The sequence below is a fragment of the Drosophila biarmipes genome, chromosome 3R (genome assembly GCF_025231255.1).
Source record: "Drosophila biarmipes strain raj3 chromosome 3R, RU_DBia_V1.1, whole genome shotgun sequence".
Lineage (NCBI taxonomy): Eukaryota > Metazoa > Arthropoda > Insecta > Diptera > Drosophilidae > Drosophila > Drosophila biarmipes.
This window is the reverse complement of record NC_066616.1, coordinates 12,521,975-12,530,777: the sequence shown is the minus strand read 5'-3', so window position 1 is coordinate 12,530,777 and position 8,803 is coordinate 12,521,975. Positions and strand designations below refer to the sequence as shown.

General features: G+C 46.2%; 2 protein-coding genes and 1 long non-coding RNA gene across 5 annotated transcripts; 2 read left to right on the top strand and 1 right to left on the bottom strand.

Moving 5' to 3' along the window:
* The first annotated feature begins 298 nt into the window (after positions 1 to 298).
* On the top strand, positions 299 to 2,207 carry LOC108032189 (alkaline phosphatase). The gene is made up of 2 exons (XM_044094854.2): positions 299 to 428; positions 492 to 2,207. Exons 1-2 carry the CDS (start codon positions 374 to 376, stop codon positions 2,069 to 2,071), a joined length of 1,635 nt encoding a protein of 544 aa, XP_043950789.1. The 5' UTR covers positions 299 to 373; the 3' UTR covers positions 2,072 to 2,207.
* A 752-nt stretch (positions 2,208 to 2,959) lies between these two features.
* On the bottom strand, positions 2,960 to 8,433 carry LOC108032097 (ras-like GTP-binding protein RhoL). 3 transcript variants are annotated; one of them, XM_044094859.1, is made up of 4 exons: positions 8,257 to 8,433; positions 3,971 to 4,251; positions 3,501 to 3,671; positions 2,960 to 3,442 (listed from the first exon to the last, which is right to left on the bottom strand). In XM_044094859.1, exons 2-4 carry the CDS (start codon positions 4,214 to 4,216, stop codon positions 3,287 to 3,289), a joined length of 573 nt encoding a protein of 190 aa, XP_043950794.1. In that variant the 5' UTR covers positions 4,217 to 4,251; positions 8,257 to 8,433; the 3' UTR covers positions 2,960 to 3,286. The 3 variants fall into 3 exon arrangements, with proteins under 3 accessions (XP_043950794.1, XP_016961414.1, XP_050744617.1); XM_017105925.3 differs by having other exon boundaries at positions 8,228 to 8,407; XM_050888660.1 differs by lacking the exon at positions 8,257 to 8,433 and adding an exon at positions 7,555 to 7,573.
* LOC127011534 (uncharacterized) lies at positions 4,952 to 6,548 on the top strand. Its single transcript, XR_007764555.1, has 2 exons — positions 4,952 to 5,444; positions 5,508 to 6,548. It is a non-coding gene; the product is annotated as an uncharacterized LOC127011534 (long non-coding RNA).
* Positions 8,434 to 8,803: the final 370 nt, after the last annotated feature.

The following is an 8,803-nucleotide window of genomic DNA, read 5'->3' as shown; positions in this document are numbered from 1 at the left end:
TTAATCCTTGAAACATTGTGTGGAAGTTGTAAACACCTATGAAAAGAACCTGCTAAAAACAATGAGGTATTGCGCCAAGTGCCCAGTCCTAATGACCCTAGCTAGTTTCCTATTTTTACCTAAGATTTCCTCCTAAGAAGGCCCTACTGTGCACCGTTCCCCGAGCTCAAAACAAAACCGGAGATCACCCAAGGCAGCGCGCCTTTTCCATTATCAGCCGGCCGTCAGGTCGATGGCGGCATAGTGTTATGAAATCTCGGACCTGCCATCCGAGCGCTATAAATATCGCTGGTCTCGTGCTAACGGCTATCAGTGGCTGAGAAAACGTGCCGGGCAGCGTACAGCCAGCTCGGGGACTCAAAGAATCAGAAAGATGAGGCTGCAGCTCTTGTTTTTCCTCGGCCTGAGTGCCCTAGTCATTGGAGGAGGTAAGCACCCGTTGATATTGTACAAACCACCCAGCAAACTAACCCAACAAACTGTACCCCCAGAAACCTCACACAATGCAGAGAGGCGTATGCATCCGGTGTTCTCCTTGACGGGATCCGGTTCGGCGTTCAGTGGTCGCTCCAAGCGAGCCATGCCCCAGATCGTGTTCGATGCCCTGAGAGCGGAGGAGCGCTACGCCGAATACTGGCAGGGATTGGCGTCCCAAACGCTGGACCAGCAGCTGGACAGCAAGCTGCGATTGAACACCCAACTGGCCAGGAACGTGATGCTCTTTATTGGCGACGGTATGTCCATACCCACGATCACGGCGGGTCGAGTTTACCTGGGCGGCGAGGAGAAGCAGTTCGCCTTCGAGAAGTTTCCCTATGTGGGTCTCAGCAAGACCTACTGCGCCAACATGCAGGTGGCCGACTCCGCCTGCACCGCCACCGCCTACTTGGGTGGTGTCAAGGCCAACTATGGAACGATTGGAGTAAGTGCAGCGGTGCAGTTCAAGGACTGCCAGGCGCAGGCGCAAACCGCCCACCATGTCTCCTCCATTGCGGCCTGGGCCCAGAAGCAGGGAATGGCCACGGGATTGGTGACTACAACATCGGTGACCCACGCCTCGCCCGCCGGGGTGTACGCCCACCTGGCCAATCGGAACTGGGAGAACGATGCCGAGGTCGTCAAAGACAATGGCGACCCCGATCTGTGTCCAGATGCGGCTGTCCAGCTCATAAACAGCCCAGTGGGCCAGAAACTCAATGTGATAATGGGAGGGGGTCGCGAGAATTTTCTGCCCAAAGGGACTACGGACGCAAGTGGAGCACCTGGTCTGCGATTGGACGGACGCAATCTCATCGAGGAGTGGAAGAGTCAGCACACGAATAGTGCTCGTTATGTGGAAAACCGACAGGAGCTGCTCAGCCTGTCCAATCACACTTCTCGAGTGTTGGGATTGTTCGCCCCCTACCACATGGCCTATCATCTGGATGCCAATCCCGAGGAGCAACCCAGCCTGGAGGAGATGGTTCAGGCGGCCATGGACATCCTGGAGCGGCAGAGTGCAGGGCGTGGCTACTTCCTATTTGTGGAGGGCGGACGCATCGATCATGGCCACCATGACACCCTCGCACTGAGGGCCATCGATGAGACGGCGGAGTTTGACAAGGCGGTGGCATTTGCCAGGAGCCACACGAGTACGGATGACACCCTTATTGTGGTCAGTTCGGATCACTCACATACCATGTCGCTGGCGGGGTATTCCAGCAGGAAGAACGATATCTTCGGGATCAATGACGGACAGCTGGCGGCGGATGATCTGCCGTATGCCACGCTTAGCTATGCGAATGGACCGGGCTACGATAGTAACTATCTGAGGGAAGGAGGTGCCGTGAAGAGGAAGAATCTGAGGGCCATCAACATGAAAAACAAGGACTTTATGTTCCCCAGCACAGTGCCCCTGGAATCGGAGACGCATGGCGGCGATGATGTGGCCGTCTTCGCCAGCGGACCTTATGCCCAGCTTTTCACTGGAGTCTTCGAGCAGCACTTCATACCCCACGCCCTCGGTTACGCCTCCTGCCTTAGCGATCGCAACATGTGCGTGGACGGGGGCGTGGCCAGAAGACCACGTTGAGGTCTAAGCTTAAACTGAATTTGGGGAGTCTCAGGGACCACTGTATTATTCTCCTTTGAGAGAGAAGCCAATAGTTATGTATATCGTAGTTTAAGGGGGGAATTAAAATAAAGACTTATTAATTGGAAAAATATAATCGGTTTATATTGGGTTGGGATTTTAAAATAAAAATCTATTAGCCTTAAAACTAAAATCGTTGTTAAAGTATATGTAAGTGTGGTTAAATTTTTTAGTAAATTCTTTACTTGCGTTTTTCCGCAAATCGGTTAAAACTACTATTTTTAAACGATACATTTTATTACATTTCAGGAATTAAATTATTAAATAATCATTTTGGCAGATATATGTTTATATTTCAATCTTTACTTTTAAATTAGATAGGCATATGATTTTAAATCGATATCACCCAGAAGGAGTATCGATAGCTTATTCGCGCCAAGCCGCGAATGGTCTTACTTTTAGCAAAGCAACACATTTACAGTATTGCCAGACTTGGTTTTGCACCAAACTAACTTTACACAGAATGGTTTATGTCCTTACTTAACATACTGTTAGTTACTTTTTAAATTTTACATTCCATTTATTGATTGTTTTAAGAAACAGAGAACCATTCCGACGTCCTCGACTATCCTATACTTCTTACTCAGACTAGACAAAGAATCTGCATGCCAAATCCCAACTTTCTAACTATTATAGTTTCCGAGATCTGTGCGTCCATATGGACGGACAAACAGATAGACGGACATGGTTAGATTGACTTGGCCAGTCAAGAATAGACATAATTTATAAGATCGGAAACACTTCCTACTCTCTGTCGCATGCTTTCCCACACATCACCGAACCTTACAAAGTTGTGGTCCCAAACGACTTATCAATCAAAAGAAGCAATTTTAATGACTAGGGTTTTATTGAAATGTACAATGGGTCTGCTTGTTTGCCAAATTAATTTAAATTCAATTCTTATTCCTTTAATATGTATATTGGTATATCATTTTTAATTTGTGTTGTTTTTATTTCTCCTTTTTACAAGTAATGCCCTTTGGTTGCATGTAAAATATACGGTTTTCACCCAAGTGGCACTTAAATATTAAGAACTTAACGTTAGATTTTCTACACAGTTTCTTTTTGCGAAAACAAAGCACAAGTAGTCATACGAATTAGTTACATAGTACATTACGCATAATAACAATATTAAACATTAGGCATACACTTAGCTCACAGTAATGTGCACGACGGCTTGGACGGCGTCTTTGGTTTCCGCTCGACGGCCCGAACCGCCTCCTCGAAGACCTGCTGCAGGTTCTGCTTCTTCTTGGCCGAGCACTCGACCAAGTTGGAGGCGTGGATCTCCTTGCGCAGCCGCTTGCCCTCCTGAAGATATCCGAAATAATTAGTATAATAATGGTTGGATTTTTTTCTATCATCTTACCTGTGTGGTCACGAACTTCTCCGAGTTGGGGATGCGCAAGTCCAGCTTGGTGCCCACCAGAACCACGGGAACGTTGGCTGAGAAGTGACGGATCTCGGGCCACCACTTGCTCTTGACGTTCTCGAACGAGGTGCGACTGCTGATCGAATAGCACAACAGGAAGCAGTTTGTCTGGGGGGAAAACAAACATACAATCGATTAGTTAACAATTTCTACATAAAAGGGAAGGAAATCTGGTCTCCAATACCACTCCATAAAGAACATTAAATATAGTATTCTTTATTTTCTTTTTCTCCCCCATGTTAAAAAGGAGTAGGCTTAAAATTTTACACTTTCATAAAATAGGTTACTGATAGTTACTGATTTAAGGTCAATTTTGATAACCCGCGCCTTTAGGTAGGCAGTATATTTCATGGATGGCATAGGGTATCTGATAGTTCCCTCTGGCTCTTCCCCATTGTCACACTCACATTTGGGTAGCTCAGCGGCCGCAGTCTCTCGTAGTCCTCCTGTCCGGCCGTATCCCAGAGGGTCAGGTTGTAGTCCCGGTCGTCTACGGCTATGTTGCAGGCGTGGTTGTCGAACACTGTGGGTATGTACTCCTCGGGAAACTCGTTCTGCGTGTAGGTTATCAGCATGCAAGTTTTGCCCACCATGCCATCGCCCACGATGGTGATTTTCAGCGGGCGTGGACTCTTCGATATGTTCGTCGTCATTCCCGGTTGTTTCTGTGGTGATTGCTGGGAAATATCTGCAGGGAGGGAAAAATGGAGGCGTCACTTGGGCTGCTGGCTTGACAGTTCGGCTCGGATCCCCGAGACTGAGATTGCGCCATTTGGCGGCAGATGTTGGTGCTCTGTGTTTATCTTGGCGCACCCACAGTTTCATCCTGCGGCTGAGGCAACCGGAAATCTCCAGGCCCTGCCCCCAGCTTATTTGCAACAAAAAGCAGAAATCTGAACATTGTATAAAGAACTCATCTCGAGCCCAGAAAATACCCAGAAAATTGCCTAAGTATGTAGAAAAGATATCATAAGCTAGAAATATTGCTGAGTAAGGGATAAAAGTGTTATGGAAATTCTTGAATTATGGAATTTTAGAAATATTAAGTAGGTAAATAATAAGAAATTGTAGTCATGGTTTGAAAAAAGTTTCAAGAGCAACAAGGGCCAACTGAATTAGCTTTGTTTCTCGCCCATATCGCACTTGAACTTCAAAACGTTTTAATCTTATCGACGACTGCTAAAATAAAAAACGTCCCACGACCACAAAAGGCCGGGGAATTGGAGCTTTTCGAGGGGCCAACTGTGGACTGGACTTCATCGGGCGCAATTGATTCTGCGAAATCTCTAATGGAAATAAATGTGCTTTTATGGCTGTCCGCGCTTATATAACAATTAAATAAAGGCCGGGCTCAAACTAATAGACTTTCACCACCAGTCCGGCCACAACAGCGAGTAACAAAACCGCATTTGTTTCATAAATTTTGTCTTTTTAATTAAAACTGGTTCCGTCGGTTTCCAGTTGACCCAAAACATAAACTAGATTTCCCTACCCAGCCTCCAAAACAACTCGCATCCGAAATCAAAAGCCAATGCCCCGATTTACAAGTCAGAGATTCCGTTAGGCATTCGTATTCGTATTCATATTCGTGTTGAGACTGGGGATTCTGGGGTCTCCGCTTAGGCAGAAAACTCATTCGAATACCAGGAATTATTCACTGCTTGGGGCATGACTCATCCACGCACACTTGTTGATGTCCCGCTCGCAGCTCAGCTTACTTAGTTGCGAATCTCGGTTGCGGAAGCGTTTATTAGAAGACTAGACCACACTTATGACGCTGACTCATCGACCTGCAACTGTCTCGATCCTACCCACACCGAATTTCATCTTTAGCCCGGCGAACTGCATCTCAAAGTATGCAAAGCGATGAAAGCCAAACCGGTAAGGTTGTGACATTCATCAACTTATTACATGGCAAGTGGAGTTTCTTATTTAATATTAAAGAAAAGGTTAACTATAAGATCACAATAAAGGAATGACGAAATGTATATTATTGGAGGCACATATTCACTTTCATCTTTTTTAAGAGAAGTCGCAACTTGACAATGAATTCACTTCCATCTATTTTTAGAAACATCCAAGGAACTATGTGCTCTATGAGATGGAGCATGCGTGGGTAATAAACATGAAACGCTTATTTGGCACGCGATCCACAGATGTCGAACTTTGACAGAAGCACTTTGATGGTTGGGTCAACACAATTAAGCCTAATCATCGATGCGAGAGGGCCTCGACTTGGGGTTAAGTGATATTCCCTCGGTGCTTCGTTTTGTGCTTTCTGATTCTGCATAAGTGGAATCTTTGAGCTGGAAGCACATGCAAATCGCCACTTTATTTGTTATACATTTGATTGATGGAAATTCAGCCACCGAGAAGGCATTTAAACAAATTATATTCCAATTTTGCCGGAATGACGTTACCAAATTTGATTCGGATGAGTTCGTGCCTGCAAAAAGGCAACGAAAATCCGCAAATAGAAACGGGTTTTTTCGGCCAATTTAGTAAACAAATCCAGCTGAACAATCGGCTATTAGGTAGCCACCAGCAGCCAGCGCCAAAATCGGGGAGCAACAACGCAACCAACTAAACAGCCACTTTTGTTTTGGCCCCTTCGGACGCGTTTTAAGTTATTATAAACAAACAGCTTCGAGCACTGTTTTAGTGAGTACAGGAAAGTGCAAATAATTAAGTCCCAATGCTGCCGAATTTTTCTATTTATACGCGCAGCTGATTAAGCAATGCCGAGGAGGGAAATTCGTGAATGAGTGGCATTCCGCTGTGCAAACTTGTGGATTAAAAAACAGGTGCGGGAGCAGTCGAGGCCTTTCCAGGAAGGCCCAGTGAGTGCCAATAGCCCCGAGCCACCCTGCACGGTGCATCATAACTTGTTCGGCTGTATCAGCTCTACAGCGTCGGGCGGGGCGGAAGCTGTTATCGAAGAGCTCGGCTCGAAATTAATACACACAATAAATTATTTAAACATAATTGCTCTCTTTAATGCACTCCCTTGGAATGTGTAGTGCACATGCGATGCAGTCCACGAACATGTCGTTCCGGGCTCTTTGTTATCGGCCTCGTTGTTCTTGCGGGCTTGGCCCTTGGAAACTTTTCGTATCAAGTTTCGAGCCCGACGTTCTCGGAAGACTTGCCACATTTCACACTCTCTCTTTCCTCGCATTCGAAGATTTCCCAAGACGGAAAGGTCTCAAGATCTTATTCGACTTAAGCGACACTTCTGCACTATGGACGGAGCGCATATGCAATTCAGCTGGGTTACTTCAGTTCAACCTCCTTATCGGCGTCTTCTTGGCAGACGGGTGCCTCACTCAATATGTTTTGTCCTCGCACATTAAATCATCCATAAATAAATAAGTTGCACAAAGGCGGTTTGTCGGTTAGTCAATAAGAGAATTATGGGACCATTTTACAAGTGTTGATCATTGGTTTTTATTGTGAGCTATCGCCAGAGTGCCAGACATTGTATGTCCGCACTCGGATTTGTAAATGAAGACTGTAGTGACGAGCAAGTAAAGACGTCAGAAGCCATTCTAAGAAGCTTTCTTTGCTAGATAATACGGTTTATCTTTTCTCAAGAACAGCGGAGTTCATTTACAATGGAGTATAATATAATGAACATATACTGATCAGAGTAAGGTCCAAACTAGCCCCTTGCCCAAGAGCAACAAAGCTAATCTTCCCACCAAAACCAGATCGAATTGGTACCCTAGATCGTCTATATAGGTACATTTCCGTATAGAGTGCTCTCTTCGACGTCTACACCGGTGCACAAAAGTTTTATTCCGCTACGCTTCTTGTTGCGAAAAATATACGAATTGTGTGTGTGAGGGTATTTTTATGGTTTCTCGCATGGGTTTTCGTATTTATTAAACTGATTAGATAAGATAGATGTCGGTGACTGCGGTGTACATAGGGAATTGGACTTGGAAGAGCGACGGCGATAAGTGGAGCCATGGCGAAAACCTGTGGTTACCTGGTCAGAAAAGCGAAGCGAGTCCAGAATCAAATGTATCCGGCAGATTGCAAGGGCACGCGCGGCCAATTAGTTAAATTAATTGAGGTTAATGCGGAGCGTTTATTGTGCCATAGGTCGCAATGAATTGATTGGTGACATTATTGGACGGCCGGGCAGGGAACCTGCGCTCCACGTACTCGGTTTCCTGTGGTGGCCTCTAAATGGCTGTGCAACCATATAATTGTTGATAGCTAAACATGGTAACCGACCCATTTGGGTGGATATACCCAGGCGAGAACCGAATCAAGTCGCCCGAGAGGTCCCCCAGAGAATGCGAGAGCCCCAGAAAGGCCAGCGAGAGGGAGAGAGTTGGGATCGTAAGCGGTTTGGCATTCCGGAGCTATAGACGGCTCGGATCGGAAGGGGCAGCGGGGCGGCGGGGCAGGGCTGGCGGGGGCGGTGACGTGAGCCCCATACCAAGTGACTCAGGTGATAAAGGAGAGATCACGAAGTTTACTCTGCCAGCAGTCTGTGCTAACAGTGTTTACGCCAAAGATAAATGTTGTTATTATAATCACTCGGGCAACCACCACCACAGAGCGCCCACACCATCACAAGGTCGCTGGACGTTAGTCCCCTTCTGGGGGGGATTTGGGGGCGAACTTAGTAGCAGATTTTCACAGGCACGTACTTATAGATACGAGGTTTTCGTACTCGTACTTTTATTCGTACTATTCGCAATGGTCAATCGAACAACACGTCTGGCGATGACGTGCGGCCTGATCGCAGTGTGGAGGAGATTACTCGAACTACGGCGGGCGGCGACAGTATGGAACCGGATAAACGAACAACCACAACCGATCGCTGGCGATGTAGTCAAACAACTGAGCGCTGTTTTCGAAACCTGCCGCGATTTCAGACTCGCACTTCGAGTATCTCACGGATACGCAGAGAGCGCACCCAGAGAGTGCGCTGGAGCAGCTCTCTTGGCCTTCAGCTATCGGTCTCCAATCTGCCTTATCAGTGGTCTGCTGGTTCTCGATAAAGGGTTCCGTCTCAAGGATTGCGGGTGGAACTTTAAGATTCTCGAGAGCAGGTTCACTCTTTAAATTTGAAGATAACAACAAAAATGTGACTTGTATCTTTTCTGTCTTTTAGGAAAATTGTATCTTAAAGTCGAAACAAAAATGAATGTTCTAAAATTTTCAAATTTTTTTTATTTTATGTGACACACTATACTGAGAACTTTTTTTCTTGTTTGGAATTT

Bases quoted from the DNA above. Each gene is read 5' to 3' on its own strand.
- LOC108032189 (XM_044094854.2), top strand. From the start codon at position 374: ATGAGGCTGCAGCTCTTGTTTTTCCTCGGCCTGAGTGCCCTAGTCATT. The intron at 429-491 runs GTAAGCACCCGT...CTGTACCCCCAG, and splicing joins TGCCCTAGTCATTGGAGGAG to AAACCTCACACAATGCAGAG.
- LOC108032097 (XM_044094859.1), bottom strand. From the start codon at position 4,216: ATGACGACGAACATATCGAAGAGTCCACGCCCGCTGAAAATCACCATC. The intron at 3,672-3,970 runs GTGAGTGTGACA...TTTTCCCCCCAG, and splicing joins GGCCGCTGAGCTACCCAAAT to ACAAACTGCTTCCTGTTGTG. The intron at 3,443-3,500 runs GTAAGATGATAG...GGATATCTTCAG, and splicing joins AGAAGTTCGTGACCACACAG to GAGGGCAAGCGGCTGCGCAA.